The sequence below is a fragment of the Salvia splendens genome, chromosome 7 (assembly GCF_004379255.2).
Source record: "Salvia splendens isolate huo1 chromosome 7, SspV2, whole genome shotgun sequence".
Classification (NCBI taxonomy): domain Eukaryota; kingdom Viridiplantae; phylum Streptophyta; class Magnoliopsida; order Lamiales; family Lamiaceae; genus Salvia; species Salvia splendens.
Genome location: NC_056038.1, coordinates 31,451,268 through 31,479,224, shown reverse-complemented (window position 1 = coordinate 31,479,224; position 27,957 = coordinate 31,451,268). Strand labels below are relative to the sequence as shown.

Below are 27,957 nucleotides of genomic sequence, written 5' to 3'. Positions count from 1 at the left end.
GTATGGCTTTTATTTTAATCAACAAATTCGTGTTCAACAACTCAGAGTGGGTTTTTACCGAATTATAGCTATTGAGACTAGTTGTGGGATTTGACATTGGTTAGGGGATTAATACAGCCGAATTTCCATCACAAAACACTAACACTTTTAGTTCAAAATGATTGTGCGAATACACATTTTGACTATTTATATGAACGAAATGGCAAGAACAATCCAATTTCGAATTAATTATCCTACCGATTATATTTGTATATTTTATACGATATTGTTTGGCACTGATATTTGTTACAGCCAGAGCCATATCATTATTTGTTCATTTTATTTTCTCTTTAATGATAATAAATAAAGTGGAGTAGTTCACATCCATCTCTTTAATGACCGGGACGATTCTCACTTGGCAACGTTTCTCGGCTAGTTTTCTCTCTTAAGCAACTTTTTAATTCTATTCATACAACTTATTTTCCTCATTCTTTTTATTAATGCAACTTTTTTATTAGGCCACTATAGTCAACAATGAGGAAATAATGCATAGCAGATACAGATTGGATACAAGCAGCTGAAGTTAAATCTCAGCCATCAATTAATCATATCAAAGAGCCATCTTCAAGGTAGGCTTTGTTCGTTTTCCCTGTAGTAATCTCTAGCATCAGAACTCCAAAGCTAAAAACATCTGATTTTTCTTAGAATTTTCCTTCCAGTGCATACGCAGGAGCCATATATCCACTGAGCGAAAATCAGATAACTAGCCACCTTTAATTTGAGAAGGATTGAATGAACTAATTCAGGTAAATTCACATGCCTTGAGCAAAAATATACTTACTATGTGCCTACCACTCTCAAGGTACTGACATGATCCCGTGTTGTCCCAAATATTCTGGCCATGCCAAAGTCTGAAACTCTTGCATTCCAATCATTATCCAACAATATGTTGCTGGGCTTGAGGTCTCGATGGATTATCTTCAATCTTGAATCCCGGTGGAGATAAAGCAGGCCTCGGCAGATACCTTGAATCACATTGAAACGCTTTGTCCAATCTAGGATCTGTTGTGAATGATCTAAACAGAATTTTCAGGAGAAAGTGAAGTTAAAACTCCAAATCTTCAGCATTGATAAAAAAATACATGGTAGATCTTGAGCTAACCAAATAGGAAAAAATCCAAGCTTTTATTAGGCATGTACTCATATATCAGCATCTTCTCTTTATTCTCAATACAACACCCAATTAGTCTAACAAAGATTCCTATGTTGGAGTTTAGAAATCAGCACTAATTCGTTCATAAATTCCTGCATCCCTTGCGTAGATGCCTGCGAAAGCCTCTTAACCGCTATCTCTCTTCCATCAAACAACTCTCCCTACGGCTACAACAATCATGTTATTTTTAAGAATGACTAATGATGTACATCCACCTTATAAACAGAACCAAAACCACCCTTCCCAAGCTTGCTACCATAAAAAAAGTTGTTTGTAGCATTTGCAAGTGTCTCAAATTTAAACAGTGGCAACTCTTCAAGATTAACCTGACTCAACACATCTTGAAGAGATGAGTCAGCTGGAAAATATCCATCTTGATTTTCAAGCTGAATAGCTCTCTTTTTCCCTAAAATTGAGGATTTAAAGACTCAGCCAAATGAAACGTGCTGCAAAGTCAGGGGATAAACAACACAGATAGATATTACCTCTGCGGGCAGCAATCCATTACCAAGAAACAAATGCGCAGATAGATACGATAAAGGAAACCACAGCGACTACAATGATGATATTCTTCTTAGAGTTTTTGATTTGATCTGAGAAAAGAAATCACAGGTAAACCTCAATTCCCAATCCGATGATGGCGAAAATGAAGAAAAAGAGGAAACCTATTTGGGAATTAGCGAGGCGGATGTAGAGATTTGAGCCAGAGTCGGTGGGGAATTTCTGAATGTCGTTTAAGGTACCACTCCACAGCCTACATCCACGGCCGCCGTCGAAGCCGTGGATGTGTTGTTGGTGTTAACCTGAGCAGAGCAAAAAAAGGGGAAGGGGAAGCACAAATAGAGGGCGGCGATGGCAGTAAGATGGTGCATGAGCATGACTCGTTCCTAGTTCCTAGGCTAGTTGCGTCTGATTAGCTGAATGTGTCCATGCATCCGATCCGGTAATTAAAAGCAGAGATGAATGCTCACTGGACTGCACTGAAAAACTTTCATCTACACAAATTTTCTATGCTGAATGCTATTGCTGTTGCGCAGCTCTTCCAACTTCCACTCGTCAGAACAATGCAGCGTTTATCGCCTGCAAAGGCATTTACTGCTGCTTCCCTTAAAAATAAAATTATTTTCATTCTAATTCGTCCATTACAAATAAAGAAATTTTCAATTTTTCTATTTTAAAATATGGATTTCACGCTACACTAACATTACTTCCATTTTCTCTCTCTTATTTTATCTAATTTTTTCTTTCTTTTCTCTTATTTTATCAATTATTCTTTCTTACTTTACTAATTATTATGCATTAAAATCATATTGTTTCAAAAGTTAAGACGAAGGTAGTATTAACTTTCAATGGTTTTACTAAATTTTGTACCTTAAACATGGTGAGTTTAGGGTGCAACATAGAGACATAATTTTTAGTTCCAACGTAGAGTCATAATAAAAATACGTATAAACAATGTTTCAAATCAAATTCTAATTCGAGAGTAATGATACCAAGCACTATGTAAAAATGATATATTGGGTATAATATTCTCATCATGAAATTCAGGTATGGATTTGAAATTTGAGTTTTAATTTTAAATCTATAGTTTGGTTTTATAAAAGTATTTAAATTTTAATTCCTAATTTTTTTCAATTTGATAATTTGAATTTTATAGCTAAAATAAATATACTCCATATAGAATTTCAATTAGTTGTTGGGATCTTCCAAACACACACGGCAACATATTGCACACATTTCATAAGCTAACACACATGCAATACCACATTGAACACACAATACACAAATACAATGCTCACAATATACATTGCGTGTGCACACAATAGAGGGAAATGTTCATCGAAGAACTCCAACACCAAAAATTTATATAGGATGTTATAGAAAATTATTTTTAAAAAATTCAATTACAGAATAACGTGTGCTCGAAAGTTACAAAAAGGGACCACCGTCAGTATGGGAGCTGTGTTGTAAAAAGATTCAACATGGATGAATCAAAGTAATTATGGCTTTGGGCATTCAAGCTGTTGAATAAGAAATCGTCCAATACAAGAGAGGAACGTGCTAAAATAAAAAGTTCTATATGCTTTAGCAATTGGTAGTGTAATGTGTAACATCTGGTTTGTTAGATATAAGGCGGTGGTAATTGCCTATATAATTTATATATTAACAACATCTGGTTTGTTAGAGAGCAAAGGAAAATGGCTACTGCTCTTCCATGCAATTTCCACGAAATTTATACTCCAACCGAATCAAACCTCACGCCTCATTTCGTCCTTACTAACTCTCTACCTTCCATATATATTTATATCACACATCATGTTCCTCTCATTATTTTCAATCAATTATTGCCAAAATGGGAAAGAGAGAAAGCAGGAAAGGAGGGGTGTTTGAGGATCATTTTCCGGCGATGGGAGCGGAGGGGTTTATGAATGAGCTGTTGAAAGGGTTTGAGCTTCTCATGGATCCTCAGAAACAGCTTGAAGAAGAAGGCTGCGCTGTTGGGTTTGAAGGAAGGAGATTTGGACGGCGATGGCTGTCTCGATCACATGGAATTTTGTGTTTTGATGTTTAGACTGACTCCAAATCTCATGAAGCAAGCCACCAATATCTTGTTTCAAGACTTTCAATACCCCTCATTTTTCCTTTGTTTTTTCTTTTTCTTTTTTACTTTTTCAATGTGTTTGGATTCTTGCATTTATGTAAATTCATTAATCTATTAACTGCTCGCCTAATACTTTTTCTAATTCCACAATTCTAGACTTGGTTTCAAAAAAATCATATTTTTGTGAAAATTGATAGTTATCTTATGCTGAATATCAAATACTCCCCCCATTTATAAAAAAATAGAGTTTCATAGATAAATGGCCCTAGTTTCATAGATGAGACTATTTTTTATGGACATCCCAAAATAAAAAGATGAAACTGTTTTTTTTTTAACGGATATGACATTTTATATAGGATAAATAGCCACAAAAATCATAATATTTGGTTAAACTCCGTCAATCCTACAACTTAAAAAATGGTCAATTATATCATAATGTTTGACATTTTTTAATTGTCGTATTAATATAGATTTTTGAAAATTATGCTCCCTCCTTCCCATCTTAAGTGATTGACTGATTTTCGGCACGTGTTTGGGGAAAATGATAATAAATTGTTAAAGTAGAGAGAAAGTAAGTAAGTAAGAGAATAATAATGTAGATACGACTCTCCCCTATATTATTGTCTCTCTTACTATACTATCTCTCCACTTTAACTATTTATGATCATCTTCACAAAATAACAGCAAAAAAGAAATCAAATCCCTTAAGCAATGGAGTATAAGATTTGGAAGTTAAAGTATTTTAACGTAATCTTATATTCTACTAATATTAAAGCAATTGCTTTCAGGAGTGATATACAGATTTATAAAAATCAATAATATCAACTAGTTTCTTCCCAAATCCAAATTGATAAAAGATAATTAAGAAAGATATCAAAATTATGATATGAGTAGGAGTACTTTTTAAAACTTTTATATGGATCATAATTTGATCAAAGTTGTGTGATATTTCATAAATATTGCCCTTTTCATTGGAGAATGAGTCAAAACTTATTGTACAATTTAAACTGGACTACGCCTAACTAATCTAACAACTATTGCCCTCACACCGACAATTGGACTCTGGGCTTCATTATTTTTCAAACAGAGGCTCCACATATTTTTATTTCTTTCCATATGACGTAACTTTATTTCTTTCCATATGAATATATCTAATATTCTGTACTATATAATATGTATGACATAATTCGCTAAACAAACTACCGAAATGTGATCATAATTCTGTTCATGATATTCTGATTACATGACACCCTAACCGATAGAAAATGTTGACATTTCAAACTATAAATAATGATTTATTTTAGAATCTCCAGTAGCTACATCCACGCATGCAATATGAATAATGAATAGTTATTCTATTGCACGCACAATTATATATTACGAGTATGTCACAACATAACAATGATTGACCAAATAAATGCTAACATATTCGTAGTTCATTCCAGCACATTATGTTGGATTTTGGATATCTATGCAGTATGCTACTCAATGGGCAAGCCCATAAGTCTCTCTCTCTGTGACTCTCTTCTCCTAATTCAATTTCCCCTCAAATAAAATTAGTCTATGCATATTCGATATGTACTTACCATTTACCAACCTAGCAAAAATAAAATTTTACTGGATTTTAATGAAATTGATTTATTTAATTTGCATCATATTTTTTAAAATACGCGTGTTGAAATTGCTATTGGGGCACAATACACATATATATACACTTCATAGTTAATTCAAAAGTAGTAGCTGAAAAAAAACAAAGAATTAAAGTTTACATCAAAATTTTATAGGTGCACACCTAATTGACTAACCTGACCTCAATCACAGAGCAAGCATCGAAATCCAAGCCAAAGATCAACCCTATACATTCATTACTGCACAAACTCTGCATAGATATCAATTTACAACAATTGATGTATAAAATCGACTAGTATCATCGACCGTCCACCATAGATATAGTAACATGATTCAAAGAGCCACTACTCTTACTCTGCTGCGAATAACTTGAACCTGTATCAGGGCAGCTCGACTTGGTAGAAAACGTGGATTGCTTCGGCTCAGGAAGCTCTATAACTTCACTGCTTAGCATTGAAAGTACAGTCGAAATAGACGGCCTGTCTTTAGGAAGTTCTTGAACACACAATAATCCGATATGTATGCACCGCAGCACATCTGTCCGGTAACTTGAACCCAATATTCTTGGATCATTAAATCCGCAACACTGTTTTCATTCCTTGCTGTCCAAATCTAAAGTTTCAATATCATGTCAGTGGACCATTGTGATGCACCTTATGCATATATAGATGTTGGTGATGGCTGAATTAAACAGAGAGTATGTAGGTAAGAACTAGTGCCGAATTCATTCATTAAGCAACAAATATGGTTCAAGTCGAGCAAAAACGTACTTTATCAAGAAAAATAGATAGTCACAGCTGATACAGATTGGAAATGGTATTACCACTGTTAGCTAGTTTAATTTTATCTCAAAGTAGCTGTCATTTGACTTACATGTCCCAGAAGGTTCAAAGAGCCTTCCTTAGGATAGAACCTTGTGTTCCTTCTCCCAGTAGCAATCTCCAGCACTAGAACTCCAAAGCTAAACGTGTCTGATTTTTCTGAAAATCTTCCCTCCATTGCATACTCCGGAGCCATATATCCACTGCAAGAAAATTACATTCGCAGATCAATCTTCAAGTTAACTTGCATTGAGTGACTTAATTTAGGTAAATTTCATACCACCAGTGAATATACTTACTACGTTCCCACCACTCTCACTGTGCTGACATGATCTTGCTTGGCCTCAAATATTCTGGCCATGCCAAAGTCCGAAATCTTTGGGTTCCAATCATTGTCCAACAATATGTTGCTTGGTTTGAGGTCTCGATGAATGATCCTCAATCTGGAATCTCTGTGCAGATAAAGAAGGCCTCAACATATACCTTCAATAATATTGAAACGCTTTCTCCAATCTAGTACCTCTTGTGATGGATCTAAGCCGAATTCAAAGTGGAAAAGAGTAGTGCTCAATATCATCCTAATTCGAATAACAATGTTCACCAAAATAGAAATTGCATCATATTTTATACACAGAATAGATTCTGAACTTACCAAATACAAAAAATTCCAAGCTTTTATTAGGCAGGTATTCATAAACCAACATCTTCTCTCTATCCTCAGCACAGCACCCAAGTAATCTAACAAGATTCTTATGTTGGAGTTTAGAAATGAGGGTCACTTCATTCATAAACTCTTGCATCCCTTGTCCAGATGCAGTTACAGCCTCTTGACTGCAATTTCTCTTCCACTAGCCAAAATTCCCTAGAGTTACAGATTTTGTATATCCATGAGCTTGATACATAAGATAAGAGATCATTTAGATCAATAACCATGACAAAAATAAGTACTACCTTGTAGACAGAGCCAAAACCACCCTTCCCTAATCTGTTAGCTTCAGAGAAGTTATCAGTCGCATTTGCCAGCTCCTCAAACTTAAACAACGGTATGTCTTCAAGATTAACTCGACTTGATACATCTGGAGTAGAGGTATAAAATGATCCTGACACCGGCACATTGCCAAGCTCAACGGTGTCTCTCTTGCCTAATTCACCAGAAAATGCAAAATTAACTCAGATCTTGCACATATTAGCTACCTACACAAACAAACATTACCTCTGCGCCTAGCAATCCATTTCCAACAAAAATAAGTGCAAACACACAAAACAAGGAAGCCAACAATGGGCAAAACTATAAAAATCTTCTGAAAGCCCTTCTTTTGACCTGCAGCTGCAACTAAAGAACAACCGCAATAGCATAATTAAACAGAAGCCCTAATTTCCAAGCAATTCACAGAGATAACAACAGAAATCAATCAAATCAGAAACCTTTTCTAAACAATCAATAATTGTGTTAGAGGAATAAAAATTACCAAACTCGGATTGCGAGAGGCGGATATAGAGATCGGAACCCAAGGTGGAGACCTTCTGAACGTCGATTAAGGGCGATCCTGTTGTCAAAGGCATAGGCTATTCACGAACAATTCCCCAAACACACACCTTCACACTTCTCTTTCGGGACAGGTGATCGGGATGTGTAGCCGGAAAGCTTCATCGATTCGAGCTTCCAAAACCTATCAGTAGTCGTCCCGTTACCACAACTCAAAGCGGCCTTTCTCTGGCAGCCGCTGCTCCAGTTCCCTGATTCCCAATCGCTAGGACTTCGCTGATTAAATCCGTGCAAGCAACTGCAAAGTGGCACATCGAGCGTGTTGCAGCTCCTGAACTGCCCACACTCGCCATTGCTTCCGCAGGAACCGGTTGATGTGTTAGAGCATCCACGTCGCGTCTCGATCCGAGACGACAGCGAGACGGCGATGCAGCCATCCATCTCGGTCTCGTCTCGGCGGGCGTCTCGCCACGGAGAGGCTGCGCGCGAGACAGCTCGCCACGTGCGTTGGCCATGTGGCGAGCTCCGGTTCGTCCGTGACGCCCGGCTAGTGGGTATCGTTTATTTCCGTTCAAAGTGTTTTTTTTGTTTTATTTTAAAATTCAGAAAAAAAATCTGAAAATTTAAAAAATATCTCAAAAATATACTAGCCGTTTATAACCGTTTTTTATAAATTTTTTTATTTTTTTGATATTTTTTAGCCCCCAATCACTTCTATAAATATCAAATCATTCCCACAAATTAATCCACCATAAAAAAACTATTTATTCTCACTCAAACACTCTAAATTCTTCATTTTAAAACATTATTCTTCTCTCATATTTAATTCATTCATGGATCCATTTGAGCAAATGCGTCAAATAATGGAAGAATCTCTAGAAGAAGATCGACGTAGGGAGGATGAGGAAGTCGCGCCGCCTCAAAGGCGATCCCGGATTTACATCCATCATAACCGGGAGGAAGCCACCGCAAGGTTGGTACGCGATTACTTCTGTGAGAACCCGGTATGAGGAGAGACCTACTTCCGTCGTCGTTTTGGCATGCGAAAACGGCTATTTCTGCATATTGCAAATACATTAGCAGCCCGGGAAGAGTATTTCCAAGAAGGGTTCGACGCCGTTGGCCGTCCCAGTCACACGACGCTCCAGAAATGTACTGCAGCAATCCGTCAGCTTGCTACTGGACAAACGGCGAATGTGTTCGACAAATACCTGCACATTGGGGAAAGCACTGGGAGACTGTATTTGACGAACTTCTGCAAAGGCGTTCGGGCAGCCTTCACCGACGAATTTCTCCAGAAGCTAAGCACTGCAGATTGTCAGTTTCTGCTCCGACTTCACGAAGAAGTGCACGGATTCCCGGGTATGTTTGACAGCGTCGATTGCATGCATTGGCAATGGAAGAATTGCCCTGTGGCGTGGAGGGGGTCATACTCGAGCGGCCACAAAGGCACCAACCCCACCGTTATACTCGAGGACATTGCTGACTACCGGCTATGGATTTGGCATGCGTATTTCGGGGTCCCCGGATCGAACAACGACGCCAACGTGCTCAACCAATTCAACCTCTTCAGCGAAGTTTTGAATGGTAAAGAGCCGGCCATCAACTTCATCGCTAACAACCGCCAGTATAAAATGGGGTACTATCTTGCCGACGGCATCTATCCGAAGTGGCCAACCTTCGTGAAGACGTTCAACATGGGATAAACGAAAAACAAGCTCTTTTGCGCAGAAGCAAGAGGCTGCTCGCAAGGATGTGGAGAGAGCGTTCGGGGTTCTCCAAGCTCGATTCAACATTATCAAAGCTCCGACTCGTACGTGGTTTATGGAGAATATGGTCGACATCATGTATACGTGCATAATCTTGCACAACATGATTGACGCCGACGAAGGACCTGAGGCGGGAAATTGGTTCGACCGTGAAACCCCGGGAAGCTTTACTGCAAGTAGTCCGCCTCGCAGTGGAGTGCATCCGTCTTTGCAAGAGCGGTTGTCTATTCGGGTAAGGACACGTGATTCTACCGCGCAACCAGTAGACGCACATGATCCTCATTAGACAACTCTTTCTTCTGCTTCTTTGAGTTTTAAATTATGTATTTTTTAAATTATGTATTTTTTTATTTTTTTTAGGATTTTATTAATGTAGTTTTTTTATTTTTTTAGAATTTTAAGTTTGTAATCTTATTTTATTTAATGAAGTGTGTTTTTATTAATTGAATTTGTTGGAAATAAAAATAAAAAATGAAATTGAATGAATAGTTAAGGGATGAGATGATTAAGAGATGGAGGGATGCAGGTGCTGTCTCTTAGTTAAGAGATGGGGAGAAAAGTACAGTGGGGCCCATGAATAGTGAAGAGATGAGACGGTTAAGAGACGGATAAGTGACATGGATGAGGATGACCTTAGTGTTGCCCTATGCTGTACAGAATCTGACCCACAGAGACAAGTAGACGATGACGGTAATCGCGATATGAGATGGTTTAATCATTAGTATTAAAGACACAGGGACAGAGATAGCGTTGGCCAAGCCACCGCTCGAGCGGAGGCTTGGCCGGAGCCGAACTCATTACCCAGCTATGACTACCCTATTCAGATGTCGTGTCTGTTATATTGAGAAATTTAATATCCATGAAAGACTTAATTTTTGTTGTATTTTGAGAAGAGAGAATGAGTAAATTTCATCGACAAAGAAGAAAGAAGAAGAAAAACAATTGCCGATCGGAGTAGATTTTCACAAGGAGGAAGAAGATGATACGGCGGCGCGTGTTTATTAGGTTTAGATCAATTGGGCCTTTTTAGATGGGTTTTAATTAATTTGGTCACATGACCCCAATTTAAATTGATTTAGTTTATTAACCCATTACTATTTAAAGAGTTAATAAACAAGTTTGGTCAGTGAGATATACTAATTAATTTATTTTATTTAAATAAATGTATCACGTAATTAAACAACTCCATTAAATTTTTTCTGTATTAGATTTAATTGGATTCATTTAAATTATAGTATGATATACTTTAAACAAAAGAATTATAATATATTATATGTATATAAATAACTTACTTGAAATACATAAAATCAAATTAAATGAGAAATAAAAAAATTATAACAATTTAGATTAGTTTTGATTCTAATACCTCTTTTTATAAAAGTATTTCGAGCTAATACTCCATTTAACTTAATGCTTTATTTCCCTACATCATGCTTGTTTTCAGATTTCAAACAATTTTAATTTTTAAATTTGATATCATATTTTTTTATTTTATTTAATTTTTAAAAGAACAACGACTCATATTAAATAAATTGACTACATCTCTCTTTTTTTGTTATATTATAAATTACTTCTTCAATATTATTATTATTTTAATTATTTAAATATTATTATAATTTTATTAAATTTCAGCACCGGCTAATTTGTATTTCTGGTTCCGTCCCTGCGTCGGTAATGAAACATGTAAAACATGTAATTACCCATAATCCATCATATTCGTTGGTGGGCTGCTAAAGTTTTTCTTTCGCAAGATTTGCAGTTTACTATCCTTATTTTCGGACGATTTGAATTTCTTACCTAATATTTCCACAAATACGTCAAACCGCGGCCTAGATTCTGCACGAACACGTTTGTGTTAAAATCTAAAATTCATATATTTGTAAATCCATAAGCTTGGATACGTACATCTTTGACTATGAATCAAAGTATTATATTTTTTCTTTTGATAAAAGATTATCTTATTGATCAAAATGGAAGTTAACTTAGGTACAAAATAAACAGATAAATGGTTAATTAGTACAAGTCGTCAGAACAAATATTACCGTGGCTTGATAACAAGATTCACAAAATTTTTTAAAAATTCTAGTGTTTAGCGAATTGAGTGAGGATAAAATATACTTCATCCCTGTTAAGGTCTTAATTCCTCAACGTTGATCGGAGGCGGAATGGCTCGGCGATCAAGATCTCTCCGGCGTCCTGCAACAGGATCGGCGACGGTTCTAGCTCTTGCTGTGCGCGGATGTCTCTCCGTCGGGCAGCGGCAAACTAGGGTTATGAGAATAATTCACAATCTTGTGGGCAAAATAATATTTCATTCATTGATTGCATAAAATGATAACAAACTCTCCTATTTATAATACTAGGATACTACTAACCTAACTTATTGAATAAGAAAACAAAGATATGGAAAAGATTTGGGGAATAAAAGATAACTAAATAATTGTGATTTCCTAAGATATAGAGGATCGTACCAACTCCCTCATGGTTAAAATCGGTCTTGTCCTCAAGATGGAAAGCACGAAGCAGCGACGAGAGTTGACAGCAAAAGCGTTGGCGAGGCGTTGCCTCCTGGATCAAACACACACCGAGCAGCTGAGCGTGTCCCTTCATCACCTCCATAAAAAATCAACGAAGGCAGACTGATGTGGTCATCCAAATTCAATGCTAAAATGGAAAGCTATGCCACACGTCCCTGAATGATCAAACAGGGCTTGTTATTTCGTGGAGGAATCAACATTGCATCGGCGTCGAGCGATGGTACTCGATGATTCATGCTTGTAATATCAGTGACATTCAAATCCCCACTAAATTCCGGAGCAGTATTGAAGACAACATGGTTTGCAGGCATGGGTAGCTCTATGCGAAAGGTCCCCATGGCAAACAAGCACTTTATTACTTCTTCATGCGGAAGCTCCTTCTTGCTATCACGTAGATCCGGTTTTGCTATCTGCAGAGCAAGAAATTCTTCTGTTTGATTGCTGAGACTGACACATACACCAGAATCGAATACGCGCACGGTGATCATTTCGATCATCTTAAGTATGTCACTATCTTTATCGTCTTTACTCTCAACTAAACCCTTCGGTCCCATCCCATTCTCTTTCCATTTATCTTCAACAATGTTCTTTTCTCCCACAACATCACGAGAACAAGGCACAACTTAATTTATCAAACCATACTCACCAGCCTTTTACATATTCATTTGCCACTCCTTTGGCCTCGAGCTTGGGACAGCAGCTTGCGGAAGACGATTAGAGGCCAACAATGGAGCTGTCTTTGGTAGCGGTTGCAAGGGTTGGAGAGGGCCTGGAGTGGAGTAGGGCGGCAGCTCCAAGGGCTGTGCTGGACTCGACTGCAGCGGGTGATTTGATCGCGGCAGCGGCAGTGGCGGCTGGTAGGGTTGGTGGATCTGGTCTACAGCAGGGGTGGCCATTAGAGGGGGTTCCCAACACGAAGGCTGACACGCTGGGGTTTGATCGGATTTGGTACGGTGGCATGGTGGAGTCGTTGATTCATTGGGGACTAAACGCAAAGGCCCAAAAGAAGCCTCATTATTTCTTGATGGAGGATATGCCATCTTTCGGAGTGGTGCAGCAACATGGGGCTGATCAAGATCGGCTCGGGCTGCGGTAACGTTCGGAATTTGCTAAACCGGCGATTTGTGGCATCAAACCAAGTTTCTATCTTGTCACATGCTTCCAATAAGCGGTCTAACTTTGCGTTAATCGGATCCTCCGCTTTGGTGGCTGGACGAGGGTGATATTGAGGCTGCCACGGGCGATATCGGGCGTAGGAGTTTCGCGGCTCGACGTATGAATCTGGGACCATACCTAGATCACGATACGGTGGTGGATAACAGTTATCGGTTCGTTGTCGGGGCGGATCCCAACAAGTGGGGTGGCGCGTCTGGACAGACCCCATTCGGTGAGGTTGCGGCGGACCGTAGGGTTCACGCCTGTACCTGGGTGGTGGCTGATCATAGGACAAGCGTTGATAACGGTGATAGCCGGCATAGTCGTATGACATGTTAACGGACTGAAGATAGGATGTTTTCTACGAAGGAAGGGGGAAGCTTCTGTTTGGTGATTTTCTTCCTTTTTTTTGAATAAATTGGACGAAGAGGGTCACTCTTTTCTTTTGGGTGGTGAGGTATGGGTTATGGATAATGGTCTGACTTCAACGCGGCACGCAAGAATCCTTCCCGTCGGGCTTTGCAGAAGTAGGATTGTCCGGCGGCTAGAGCTCGGCGGACAGGCTGGACTCGGCAACCAAAGCAGGTGCTGTGCGCGGAATGTTTTCCGTCGGGCAGCAGTGGAGCTTTGATTCGAGATGGTGGGAGGGTCAACTCGCAATGAAAGCACCAGTTGTTAAGGTCTTAATTCCTCAACGGTGATCGGCGGCGGTATGGCTCGGCGATCAAGATCTCTCCGTCGTCCTGCAACAGGATCGGCGGCGGTTCTAGCTCCTGCTGTGCGCGGATGTCTCTCTGTCGGGCAGCGGCAAACTAGGGTTACGAGAATATTTCACAATCTTGTGGGCAAAATAATATTTCATTCATTGATTGCATAAAATGATAACAAGTTCTCCTATTTATAATACTAGGATACTACTAATCTAACTTATTAAATAAGAAAACAAAGATATAGAAAAGATTTGGGGAATAAAAGATAACTAAATAATTGTGATTTTCTAAGATATAGAGGATCGTACCAACCCCTTTGTTTGAGTTGAATTTAAAGGCACAAGATAATGACAGGTTAAACTATAGAATTGTGCTTACCAATACCATCAGCTCCTCCAACTATCAACCTAATTAGATAAACTAGTGGATAAGGAAAAATATCAAAATAAGCAGTAATTGGTAGTATATGACATAATTATATCAACCTATGACCCGCTACCATATAAAATAAGAGCACTGATGACGCCGTTCAAGAAAATAAAAAAACAATTAATTATTGATAGTCGGAAGTTTTCAAAACAAAAACTGAATAAATATTGACTAATTCTCTATCTGCAGAAATAAAAAGCATATTCAAGAATATAAGTTATGAAATTAAATATTAATAGCATATCATATATATGCGTCCCTAGATTGTTGTCGTCTACTGTTCACGCTGCAACTTGAATGTTATTATAACTAAATCCAGTATACCATAATTTTCAAACTTGAAGGCAGCACTAAACAAGATTTCAGCTGCCCAAAATTGAAATAAATAGGAAACGTTCTGTTCGCCTCTTCATCTTTTTAACTGAGTATTTACGTTTACATTTCTTTTTCTTTCATATTTGTAGAATAATTAAATACACGATTTAAGAATGTCGATATAAATAGACACTTATCAATAATTATCATACTTTCATGAAGATATGTGCGGACATACCTCAATTGTAATTTACCTATATATTATATTCCAACGGTTACTAATTAAAACATTATGCAGTACATGACTCATGTTCTCACAACTTAACCTAATAATTTGTTATTACAAGAAGGTAATCGCAATTCCCATTTCATATTTGCTTATTCTTATTATTTTCCTTACCTTTTCCGTTATATTTTCTGTCCCTTTTCCGTTTTTCTATTCCATTTCATTTTGGGGTCAATATTATTTGTTCATATGTTAGGGCTGAGTTCGGGACAAACACGAGAGAAACTCATCATACTCGTCCAACCTCTTGTCTATTTTGTTGAGAGTCTTGAGACAGCCATTACCCGATCAAATAGGTAAGACGAAATGATTTCCTCGTTGAAATTCATGGAGGAGAGAATGGGAACAAAATGAAAGCACCAAATTGATAGGATATCCTTCCTATCGAGAGGTGATCGGCGGTGCAAGGGCTCGGTAATTAAAGGACTCCGTTGTGGAAATTCTCCCGAGCTTGAACGATGGTTTGGGATTGGCAAAGGGTAAATGTAATTGCATGATATAAATATAGGGTAAAACCAAATTATGATATTGTATTTATGTTAGAATATGAAAAATAAATATTGTAACAAAGGAAAGGAGCATGTAATTAGTGTGTGATTGATAGCACCAAAATTAGGAGATTCTATTATCATGTGTAAATTAGGTCAATCCTCTATATTAAGAGAATTGCTCCATCGATGAAATACAACACAGAAAATTCAATCCCAATATGTCTTCTTCCTCATTCCTCTCGGTTATCCAAGACAATAATTTCTTCATTGATTAAAATGAAAGACTTCAACAATAAAAAACCAAAGCTGAATTACTCCTTTATCCTAACTAAATTGGTACAAAACTTTTGAGCATGGAGATTAAGAAATTGTGTTGAATAAATTAAATGAAAGTAAAATAAAATAGGAAAGAGAAAAAAGTAAGAGAGATAAAAAGAGAGTAAAGTAAATGATGAAATAGAATAAGAGTGATTGAATGTTTTATTTTTTGTGAAAAAGGAAATTGACTTAACTTTGTTGGGACATTCCAAAAAAGAATATGAATCAACTTAGTTGTGACAGAGGAAGTATATCTGATTTTTCTGAAAAAATTCCTCGCATTGCGTACTCGGGTGCCAACCACTCTAGTAGTGTTGGGCTTGATTCCTCTATTCCAGCAAATATTATGGCCATACCAAATAGAATGTGTATTTTTTGGTTGCAACAACAATATCCTGATTATCGAAATTTTTTTGCAATACATTTTAGTCTCATAATGAAACAATTTAAACTAAATGGTGGAATATTTTTAAATAAATGTCCCAAAAAATTGACCGTATTATCCTAATTTTATCATCAAATAATTTTCTTTCTTCTGTATAAAGCAACATACCCAGTTTCAAAACACAACTGTTTGTTCATAATATTTGGTTATGATATTTGAATTATTACATTACATGGTTAAACAAAAAATTAACATCATATAGAGCGACAAAACTTAGATAAATGAAGTACTGAATTGAATTATTATATGAGTGGGCCCCCAAATTTAAAACATAGCCTAATAAAAAAAGGCCCACTAATCGCACTCGGGCACAACATTATGGCCATTGATTTGTTTTATCTTGCATTTATTTCTGACATCTTTTGCTCTCAAATTGTTGTCAGTTTTATTTTAATATAACAATCAACATGTTATGTTACTATAATTTAATGCACAAAAGTACAAATATAGTTAAAATACTATTGCTATCATATCATATATCACATATTCATATTGAACAACATGATGGAAACAAATTACAGTAATATAGTATTTTACAAAAAATAACTCAAACTGCACTTTTCTTGCAAGAGAATTTCTCATAAATATTTATATCTGTATCATACTTACAATATTACTTAATCCCATTCATCGTGAATCAAACTCCATAAATATACAACTATGTCACGGCCCCCTTCGATGAAGCAACCTAAAAAGACAAAAAAAAAAAAAAATGAGACCAATTTAAACCACTCTTTCCTTGCAAACAATGTGGGGCAACTCTATGTCTAAACATCCCCCTGAAATCCCCACAAACGCACAAAACAACTTGCTACCTAATAAATTAGTGTCCAACTTGCATCTAATATTTCCCCAATATTTATCCAATTCCATTCCCAGTTTTTTTTTTCTTCCTCTGTTTTAGCCGCGATATTAGGGAAGTTGTAGTATAAAACAAGGCTTGAAAAGCATAGTACTAGTGTGTTCATGCATCTGGATTTTCAGTTTTTAAAAGAGAAGAAATGAAGAAATGCGAGCTTTGCAACAAGGTCGCAAGAATGTACTGTGAATCCGACGAAGCAAGTCTGTGCTGGGATTGTGATTTGAGGGTGCACACAGCAAACTTCCTAGTGGCCAAACACTCAAGAACTCTTCTCTGCCATGCCTGCCAGTCTCCAACCCCATGGTCCGGCTCTGGTACCAAACTCGGCCCCACTTTTTCCGTCTGTGAGGCGTGTATCAATCGCACCGCCACCGATGAGGATGATGACAGTAATGAGGAAATCCAAGTTGTCCCTTTGTCTTTACCACCGTCTTCGGCTTCTTCTACTTCTTCCTCTTTCACCACAAGAGATGACTTATCATCCAGACCTACAACTTCTTATGATGTATGTATGCATTGAACTCTCTTCAAATCCTGCATTTCATCAAACTCTGTTATAGTTTTAGTCTTTTCCGTTGGTCAGGTAAGCGAAAGTGGGGAAGAGAAGAACAATGCTAAAAGGATGAGATCGAGGATGTGGCAATAGCATAAGATGAAGACAACAACAGCTTCAAGGGTTGTAGTGCCATGTGACCTTAATGAATCACAGTTAGTCATGTGTATTACTCACTTGTACTAATAATTTAGAGCAGCCACCAGATTGTACTTATTTAGCAGTTTAATGATATGGTTAATGTTCGAGTTTAAATTCTCACTCACATTGTTCAAGAAATCTGACTTTCAAAAGTGTGAGTCGCATGTGTGTTTCAATAAGACAAATGAGGAAACAAAACTCCACGTGTAACCAACAAATGAGGATGGAGAAAGTTTTCAACGGTTCTAAATTGATGACTATTTAAAGCTTCAACATCAAGCATGCCATGCCAAGCCAGTTGAAACTGGAAATGTTCATGAACCTGCCCTCCTTATTTCTACTCGATTTCTGATCATCCTACACCTGTCGATTCTGCTTTGTACCAGTGAACAAAATTGATAAGAACGGATATATTAGACATTTCATTAAGGTTAATATGTTGGGATTGGTATACTAAAGAATATAATGTTGTTAGAGCCCATGGTTGCGTGCCGTCCCCACCTTCCCATCCCCGGCTGTTAAGCAGTTTAAGAAATTGGAGAATCAGATTACAACATTTAGTTATGCGACACAACATCCCATTTGCACCCTAAATGTTGTACAATTAACAAGTTGATTATAATAGTTCAATAATATTATTCTCAAGTAATATGATGTAATGGAGATTCAGTGATGGCAAAGAATCCCATAATGGGGTCTAGAGAGAGAAATAGGGGAAAAATATATAGATTTTGTATTGGGAGCAACAAATTGTGGCGGATCACATTCACAATGTGTGGTGATGAGGCATTGTTATTTGGTGGTTGATCAATAAGTCTACATAACTTGGTCCAATTGATTCCTTTTCTAGCTTCTTCACTTGATAGTTGATACTGTTTTAGAATGTAGGGAAACTTTTCAATTTTTCCCTTCGGATACATGTTAACCATCCACCAATATTTATCAGCTACAACTATCAATTAACCAAAGTTGAAAAACTAAAACAACCATGGCCTTGTTATCACTCTTCTAGATCAGTTGCTATGCGTAAATGTGCTTTGCGCGGTTATCTGGCTATAAAACAACCATGGTCCTATACTATAGATTTGAGTAGTTGAAAATCAACTTGTTGGCAATTGAAACTAGATATAAAAATAATTATTCCATGTAGGTGTTTACATGGACTTGAAACCACTATATAATTCTAATGGGTCACTCCTCCTATCACCAATTGGTTTTAGGATGGAACCCATGGATTTCTATCGTGGTATCAGAGCGGGTCGCCGACTGTGGGTCAAATTTAACTGACCCAGCAGTATATCTGGGCTGAAACCGGAAAAAATAACTGACCAAGCAAGCCCTGTCCGTATACCTGTTGCGAAAAAGGGCCAGTTACATATTACAAAGAAAACGAGACCAAGAAGTTGTACCAATTTTTGAGGGGATTGGACGACCGCTATGACAGACTCCGCTGGGAATTGCTGGAATTGCTGAAGGAGACGCCGGAGCCGATCGGCGAGTCAGCTTTAGGCATTGTGAAACAGGAAGAAAGCCGCACGCACATCTGGAAGTCGGAGTTGAACCCAGCAGGCATCAGGTCAGGCTTCGGGGTCCGATATGACGGCTCATCGGCGCCACCATCCCAACTCCACCGCCCAAAACCGCCGGCGTTCCCACCACCGCCGCCGCACAGAGCATCTCAGTCATCCAATTGGGGGCCCTCCTTCAACAAAACCAAAATCGACAAATCGAAATTGATTTGCTCGCACTGCGGAATGCCCAAACACACCAAGGAGACTTGCTTCCATGTGGTCGGATTCCCGGACTGGTGGGAAGACGGACACAAGGGAAAATCAATGGCGAGAGGACTAGTTGTTGTCGGGCAGGAGAATGAACCACGACGAGAAAACCCACCGGCGGGCAATCAGGAGGTCCCCGGAGGTGTGGGCGGCCGACAGAAGGAGACACCTGGCACGACTGGCTGGTGGGCTGGGCAGGCGACGACCTCCGGTGCAGAGGAGGCAACGACTAGAGCTTCATTTGTGAATGGCGGATCTCACGAAGGTAAAGGGTTTGGGCATTTTGTCCCAAACCCTTCTTCTTTACAAAATTTGCTAAATTCACCCCATGTTTTTCCTGTCACCCCCTAGACTTGTACATATTTAGAAAATGGCCCCCCACAATTGACTAAATGTAGTTCCAGCCCTGATTATTTGCAGAATAAGCCTAGAAAAAAATTACTTGATGATATTGCTTGTAGTAATCGTTTTTCTGTGTTAGAAAATGACTCTGAATCTGATATTGTTGTGTCATGTCAAGTTGTGAGTGATGTTAGCCGGAAAAAAGATAAAGAGTGGATCTTTGATTGTGGGGCGACTGATACAATGACGTATGATAAAAATGATATTGTGAGTTTACATAAGTCTAGACGGAACCAAGTGGAGACAACAAGTGGGGAAATATCTAAGGTAGAGGGTGCTGGTACTGTCCAAATATCTCCCACTCTGAAGGTGTCAAATTGTCTCCATGTGCCATCTCTCACCCAAAAATTGATGTCTATCAGTCATGTTACCCGGGAATTCAATTGTACGCTTCTGATGCATCCCAAGTTTTGTTTTCTGCAGGATATCCGAACGGGAGCGATTATTGGGCGTGGTACTGAACGCCATAGACTATACTATGTGGATGAGGTGGCTCAAACTGGCAGGACAATGCTGGCTCACGGAACTACGGAACGGGAGACATGGTTGTGGCATAGGCGGTTAGGACATCCATCATTCAGTTATCTGCAAATTTTATTTCCTCATTTTGCTAAACATCATTCTATTAGTTGCGAGACTTGTGTTTTGGCAAAAAGCTACATACATTCCTTTAAACCCAGTACTACTAGAGTTGACTCAGTTTTTCTTTAATGCATTATGATGTTTGGGTTCCTTCTCCTGTCGTTGGGGGTAACGGAATAAGGTATTTTGTTTTATTCATTGATGATTGCACACGGATGTCATGGGTGTATTTTCTTAAAAATAAATCTGATGTTTTCTCCAAATTCAGTGAATTTTACACCATGATTCAAACCCAGTCAGTCAAAAATCAAGATTCTCAGATCTGACAATGGGGGAATGTGTTAATACCCACATGAAACAGTTTTCTGTTGAAAAAGTCCTTATACATCAAACATCTTGTGCTTATACCCCCGAACAAAATGGTGTTGCCGAGCGAAAAAATAGAGTTGTCTTAGAAATGACTAGGGCGTTTCTTCTTGAATCAAAAGTCCCCAAGTATTTCTGGCCAGAAGCTGTAGCCACATCTGTTTATTTGTTGAATCGTCTTCCTACTCGGATCCTAAACCTTAAATCCCCAATCTTTGAATTATCCACACTTACCAAAGTACCTGCAGCCCTTTCCCTCTTTGCTCGTGTTTTTGGAAGTTCTGTGTTTGTCCATATTCCTAAGCATGAGCGTTCTAAATTATCCCCATATGCAATTAAATGTGTTTTCCTTGGGTATGGGATAAATCAACAAGGATATAGGTGTTATAATCTAAAAACTCGGCAGTTTTTTACAACTATGAACTGTGATTTTTTGGAATCTGAATTCTTCTATGATACCCAACTTACCAGTCAGGGGGAGAAACCAGAAGACTCTGTTGACCCGTTAAGTTGGTTACCCATGTACTTTCCTATGCCAAACAATCATACTCCCACTACGGTTCCACCAGAGTCAGTGCATACTGTCGCCGAGCGGGTCTCACCTACATATGCACCCGTGGAACCTAGTGCAACATTTGACGCTCCCACGGTATCCGAGGTAAATGTTACTAACCCTAGAGATAATTTTGTTACATCTGAGCCCGGTGATACAGAATCAAATGCTATAGATGGGGACACCGGTGGATATATCATGCCACCACGGAGTAATCGTGGGATCCCACCCAAACGATACTCCCCTGAGAAGAACAGCACCCGGTCTCGATACTTAGTTGGAAGTGTAGCCAGAGCTAACTTGACAAAAATGGCTCGAGCCTTCGAGAAAGCACTTTACGAGGAAAATGAAATCCCACAGACAGTGGAGCAAGCTTGGAAGAGTAAGCACTGGAGGGAAGCAATGAAACTTCAAATGAAAGCATTAGCTCGAAACAACACATGGGAAAAATGCCAACTTCCTGAAGGAAAGAGACCAGTGGGATGTAGGTGGGTGTTCACAATCAAACGAAGACCGGATGGAAGCATTGAAAGGTATAAAGCTCGTCTCGTTGTAAAAGGGTATACTCAGAGTAGATTACTCTAAAATATTCTCCCCAGTAGCAAAGATGAACACCGTGCGAGTCCTATTGTCCATCGCAGCAAACAAGGATTGGCCGCTACACCAACTTGATGTGACCAATACCTTTCTTCATGGTGAGTTACATAAAGAAGTGTATATGGAGGTTCCACCAGGTTTTTCAGGAGAATTCAGCAATGGAGAAGTATGTAAGCTAAAGAAAACCCTCTATGGACTCAAGCAGTCTCCAAAGCTTGGTTCGGGAGGTTCACTGAGGCAATGAAGAAACATGACTACTGTCAGAGCTGTGCTGATCATACACTGTTTACCAAGAGGAATGGAGAAAAAATTACGTGCTTGATAATTTATGTGGATGATATGATCATCACTGGAGATGATTTGGAGGAGATAGAAAGGTTGAAAGTAAATTTGGCTTCAGAATTCAAGATGAAAGACTTGGGAAACCTGAAGTACTTCCTGGGAGTTGAAGTGTTAAGATCACCACAACGCATCTTCATCAACCAGAAGAAGTACATCTTGGATCTACTGGCAGAGGCAGGGATGATAGACCGCAAGCCTGCAGAAACCCCCATAACTCAGAATCATGACCTTCAGATAACCGAATGAGCACCGTTGGCGGATCGCGGAATATATCAACATCTAGTTGGGAAGTTGATCTACTTGTCACATATCAGACCAGATATAGCATATGCGGTGAGTGTGGTAAGTCAATTCATGCACCGACCACAAGTTGACCATCTTTAGGCAGCAGTGAGAATCGTGAGATATTTGAAGGATCCTTTGATCACAGAATTATGTTCAGGAAAAATAACCACTTGGAAATTCATGGCTACACAGATGCGGACTGAGCAGGAAATCTGATTGATAGACTATCCACAACGGGATATTTCACCTTTGTCGGTGGAAATTTAGTTACTTGGAAGAACAAGAAACAAAAGGTAGTTGCATTATCTAGTGCAGAAGCAGAATTCAGAGGAATTAAAAGTGGATTAACTTAAGTCTTATGGTTGAGAAGACTAATGAAGGAACTGGGATTGGTGTCACAGAAGACTTGTCCACTCTTTTGCGACAATAATGCAGCGATCGGTATTTCAGAAAATCCGGTTCAACACGACAAAACCAAGCACGTGGAAGTTGATCGACATTTCATTAAAGAAAATATCGAAGCTGGAATTGTGGCATTCCCGTTCATGAAATCTGAAGATCAAGTTCCAGAAATCTTAACAAAAGTGGTGAGCACCAAAAGTTTTCTGAATGTTCTTAGCAAGTTAAGTATCGGGAATCCCGTCACTTAACTTGAGGGGGAGTGTTGAATATACTACAGAATAATCTAGAAGATATGAAGAGATCATAATGAAGATTTGTAGAATCAGCTATTTTAAGTAGGGCTGGCAAAATATACTGAAATACCGCACTTACCGTACCGAAAAAATACCGAAAATACCGCATTTTCGGTATACTGCATTTTTCGGTACGGTATGATACCTTACCGTTAGATTAAGGTACGACAAAGGTATGAATTTTGCATATACCGCGGTATACCGCATCATATCGCATTATACCGCAATTACGGTATATACCGCAAAATTATGGTATATATACCGTAATTTTGCGGTATATACCGTTAATAATTACATATATTTAATATATTTATTATTTATAAAATTATAATATTTAATATATTTATTATTTATAAAATTATAATATTTATATTTTCAAAACTAAAGAAAGATTAGTCATTAGAGGCGTAAAGCATTATTAATTAACCCTAATTCTTAATCTCAGATTCTCAATTCTCCATTCACACCGCAGCAGCACTCCACCACCACCACTCCTCCGCACCATTCCACCACCACTCTGCCGCACCACACCGCCGCACCACTCTGTCCACCGCCGTCCGCACCCTAATTGGTAAGTATTATACATAATTGATAGTGAATTTAATTTTTATCCATTTTCATGATTTTGTCTAATTCAATGGGTTGTTTGTTGGGATTTAGGAATGAATTAATGGGTGTGAAGTGGGTATGTGTTGTTGGCTGTTGCTGCTATAAACTTGTACAAAATTTCTCCTTTTGTACTTGATTTAATGATTCTTCAGTTTTGTAGACAAGGTTTATTGAATGGAAGAGCAAAAAACTTTTTTTTTGTAGTTGATTTAATGGCAGTGTGTGCTTTATTTATTGTTTCTTCCATTTTAGTTACGCCTAGAGGTATTGAAGAAATTGAAAAGAGTATGTTGCTTTACTCTTTAGTATAAATTATTAGCTTTATATCCTTATAGATGTTAATTATCCTTTTGTGTTTCTTTTGTAGATCAAAACATGGGCCAATATGCTTCTCAAGTGACACCTCCTACTTGAGCTAATCCTTTGCCTATCACAGTTCACAAGCACTTATGGTTTGTCAAGGTATTTATGCAATTTTAAATCATAACTGAAATCTAATGATTTTGATTAGTAACTGAAATTTGAAATCAGCCTTTGTGAGTTGTTACAGTCTGAAATCAGCTTGTAATTAGATGGGTGATGATCTTTGTGAGTCGGTGTTGATTTTTCATTAAATGGATATTAGTTCCAAGGAACTGACCAGGATCTTGTGCTAAAAATGAAGAGATAGGTCTTGAATGAGCTTGAGAAAAGCCAATTTATCTTTCTGATATAAGCTTGAGAAGAGTAGTATGTTATGCTTCATGTTTTCTATCAATGCTTTGGTATTTATCTTTCTGATATGAGCTTTCCATGTTTGTTGTTTATTCTCGAACAGGTGTTGATGATGAACTGATGATTGATGCATTATGGAATGGCATCTTCTTTGAAGCTCAAGCATCACTTTCTCTACCCAAACCATGTTATTTAACCTTTTGGAAGTTGTATGAATATTGATGAAATATGTTTTGAATGTATGAACTATGTTTTGATTTTTGAATGACATGAATTATGTTTGATTGTGATGGAATTTTATATTTTGGACATTTTCTAGATAGATAAAATGTTATTTTCAATATTTTATAAGTCAAACAGGTATGATTTGCGGTATACCGCAACACGGTACGGTATACCGCAATGTCGGTAAGGTAAAGGTTTTCAAATATTAACATACCGAATTTTTGGTATACCGCAATGCGGTATACTGAAAAATAAAGTAAGGTATAGGTATGACATTTTCTCATACTGCAATTTACGGTACGGTATGCGGTATGACATTTTCGGTGCGGTATACCGTACCGTGCCACCCCTAATTTTAAGAGTATTATTTTCTTTATTTTCTTCCATTGTAAATACATCTCCTACTCTTATATAATGAGGGAATTAGCGTGTAATTCATCATTCAGAAATAAATGAAATCCCAATTCAGTAGAATCAACACACAACTTAAATTTTGGTGTAAGATCATAGTAAGCATAAATATTGTTCAATACTTTGGTTGGTACCATGAGGGGGTATTTCTTTTCTTGTTCTAGACTAAAATTTAGATTCCATAACTGTACTGGAGTTTTTTTCTTCCGGCTTTGGGAGAGACGCATAACCCTCATGCGTCTCCTTTTAATGAGACGCATCACGGAGATGTGTCTTTCATAAAGACGCATGAGGAACATGCGTCGTTCAATTTTTTGATATTTTTAAAGACGCACAACGCTTATGCGTCTTAGGGAGAGACACACCCCCCCTCATGCGTCGCTTTTTTTTTAATTTACGGACGACGTATGAGCATCATGCGTCTTAGGGAGAGACGCATGAGGCTCATGCGTCTCTAATTTGCATAAAACATACTCCAGAGGCAGTAGCTTCATATTCCGGTAAGTTTCCTTCAATCTTTGAACATTGCTCCCATATTTGTTGTTTATTTGCATATTATAAGGGTTTCTAATAAGTTTATTTTGAACTTACTAAATTTAGGGTGGTTGAGAGCAAGTTAAGAAGGTGACATACCGTATGCAAATATCCAGGAGGGAGGACAGAAGATGGGGTAGCTATTATCAGCAAGACCGACGCTGAAAAAGCGAATGAATGTTCGTGGGAAGTGTCTGTTACACAAAGGACGCATGATGATATGTGGGAAATTAGGAAGTGGGTGGGACGCCATAGTTGTGAAGGCCATCGAAATCATAGATGACATGCTAACCTTTCATCACCAATGATTGCTTTGTGTATTCGCCATCAATTGCTATAAATTGTCGAGTACAAAGCCGCAGCCGTAAGAAATTTTGTTCATGACAGATTCCATGTGGTAGTCAGTTATAAGAAGACATGGTATGCACGGAGAAGAGCTATAGAGATTGTATTTGGTGGATGTGAGGAGTCATTTAGCGATTTGCCAAGCTACATGCTTGAACTGCAGTCAAGGAATGCAGGCACAATTGTTGAGTGGAGGCACAATGAGTTGTTGAGCCATGGATGTAACAAAGTCTTCTATTACGTTTTCTGGGCACTTGGGCCTGCTATTTATGCTTTCCAAGAGTACCAACCAGTTTTAACAATAGACGGGACTCACCTTCGAGGAAGATTTAAAGGTAAGTTGCTTGTTGCTTGTGGTGTTGATGCTAACAAGAAATACCTGCCGATTGCATATGTTGTTGTTGATGAAGAAACTGGCGACAGTTGGGAGTGGTTTTTGGATCATGTAAGAATTCATGTGGTGAAATACCAAAGGGAGGTGTGCATCATTTCGGATAAGCATAAAGGAATCCTTAAGGCGATTCGTTCTGATGAATGGAAAAGGCCGCCGATATGTCACCACAAATTTTGTTTGATCTATTTGAGGAAAAATATCTTGACGAAACTTAAGGGTAAGGGCTCTAATGTGAAAGGCATGGTATGGGCATTGGGTGTCACAACTCAAGTACGTAAATACATGCGAAGGCGACGTGCACTACGGGAGGAAAGTCTTGTTGCGATACACGAGCTCAACAAAGCCAAAAAAGAAAACCGGTCTCTTTGTTACGATGATGAACTGAGATGGGGGGTGACCTTGAAAAACATGTCAGAGAGCTTCAACAGCGTGTTGAAAGGTATAAGAGAGTTGCCAATTAGAGCTTTGGTTGATCTGACATTTTGGAGAACAGTGCAATGGTGGGCAGATAGAAAAACAGAAATACAACATACCGAAGGTCGATTAAGCCCATGGGCGAGGGACAAACTTGCTGCGTATGATGCGGAGGGACAACTACATTACTGTTCAGTACTTGACCGAGAACTGGGTCATTACCAAATTCTAAGCCGTCCACGTTTTGAAAATGGACAGGCAAATGGCAATAACAGACAAGAGGTTGAGTTTTTGGATTCAAAGTGCACTTGTGGGAAGTGGCAGATGTGGAGAGTTCCTTGTTCACATGCGTGCGTCGTTGCTAGATATAGAGGTAACGCTATGTTTGAGCTCATTGATAAACACAACCACAAAGCTACATGGGAAGCACAGTACTCTGGTGGCCCATTTCACGCACCAAGACACGAAGACTATTGGGCTAAACCTGGATGGAAATTGTGTATCCTGAGCAGTTGCTTCCTCGAAAGTGCGGACGAGGCAGAACAAAGAGGATTCTTAATCAAATGGATGTCCGCGAGGAAGATGAACCGAGAGCTCCCCGCAAGTGTAGGAATTGCGGCGTAGAGGGGCATGACCGAAGAAATTGCTCAGTCGGTCGTGTTATGGAGGAGCTCCCCGAATACGAATATTGTTCTGATGAATTGTAATTTCTTTAGTTTCAATGAAAGGTTGTCTCTGTTTACTCATTGGTTTGAGTGAGCTGATATGCTTTGAATAATAAATTTATTAGATCCATCCCGCTATTTTAAGTTGGATTGTTACGTACATGCTTTGAACTGTTGGATTGATTTATTATATTTGTGCCATAATATTGCTACGTACATGCAACGTTATGCCAATTGCTATATTGTTGTTAAATATTTTAGTAATACTAAACAATTTAACTGCAAAGTCATCAAATTACTACATT

General features: G+C 38.4%; 2 protein-coding genes, 1 long non-coding RNA gene and 1 pseudogene across 4 annotated transcripts; 3 read left to right on the top strand and 1 right to left on the bottom strand.

Annotated features, from left to right (window-relative positions):
- Positions 1-323: 323 nt before the first annotated feature.
- LOC121742474 lies at positions 324-1,207 on the top strand. 2 transcript variants are annotated; one of them, XR_006038058.1, is made up of 2 exons: positions 324-608; positions 699-1,207. It is a non-coding gene; the product is annotated as an uncharacterized LOC121742474 (long non-coding RNA). The 2 variants fall into 2 exon arrangements; XR_006038059.1 differs by having other exon boundaries at positions 685-1,207.
- Positions 1,208-5,481: 4,274 nt separating this feature from the next.
- On the bottom strand, positions 5,482-8,141 carry LOC121811096 (annotated as a pseudogene).
- Positions 8,142-16,928: 8,787 nt separating this feature from the next.
- LOC121740916 (B-box domain protein 30-like) lies at positions 16,929-17,935 on the top strand. The gene is made up of 2 exons (XM_042133577.1): positions 16,929-17,552; positions 17,631-17,935. The coding sequence occupies exons 1-2, from the start codon at positions 17,187-17,189 to the stop codon at positions 17,691-17,693; spliced, it is 429 nt and encodes a 142-aa protein (XP_041989511.1). The 5' UTR covers positions 16,929-17,186; the 3' UTR covers positions 17,694-17,935.
- An 8,392-nt stretch (positions 17,936-26,327) lies between these two features.
- LOC121810735 lies at positions 26,328-27,611 on the top strand. Its single transcript, XM_042211481.1, has 2 exons — positions 26,328-26,514; positions 26,590-27,611. The coding sequence occupies exons 1-2, from the start codon at positions 26,328-26,330 to the stop codon at positions 27,609-27,611; spliced, it is 1,209 nt and encodes a 402-aa protein (XP_042067415.1).
- The last annotated feature ends 346 nt before the right edge of the window (positions 27,612-27,957 follow it).

Excerpts from the sequence above, each read along its gene's own strand:
- LOC121740916 (XM_042133577.1), top strand. The coding sequence starts at position 17,187 with ATGAAGAAATGCGAGCTTTGCAACAAGGTCGCAAGAATGTACTGTGAA. Across the intron at positions 17,553-17,630 it reads GACCTACAACTTCTTATGAT|GTAAGCGAAAGTGGGGAAGA; the intron begins GTATGTATGCAT and ends TCCGTTGGTCAG.
- LOC121810735 (XM_042211481.1), top strand. The coding sequence starts at position 26,328 with ATGCTTGAACTGCAGTCAAGGAATGCAGGCACAATTGTTGAGTGGAGG. Across the intron at positions 26,515-26,589 it reads CCTTCGAGGAAGATTTAAAG|AAACTGGCGACAGTTGGGAG; the intron begins GTAAGTTGCTTG and ends TTGTTGATGAAG.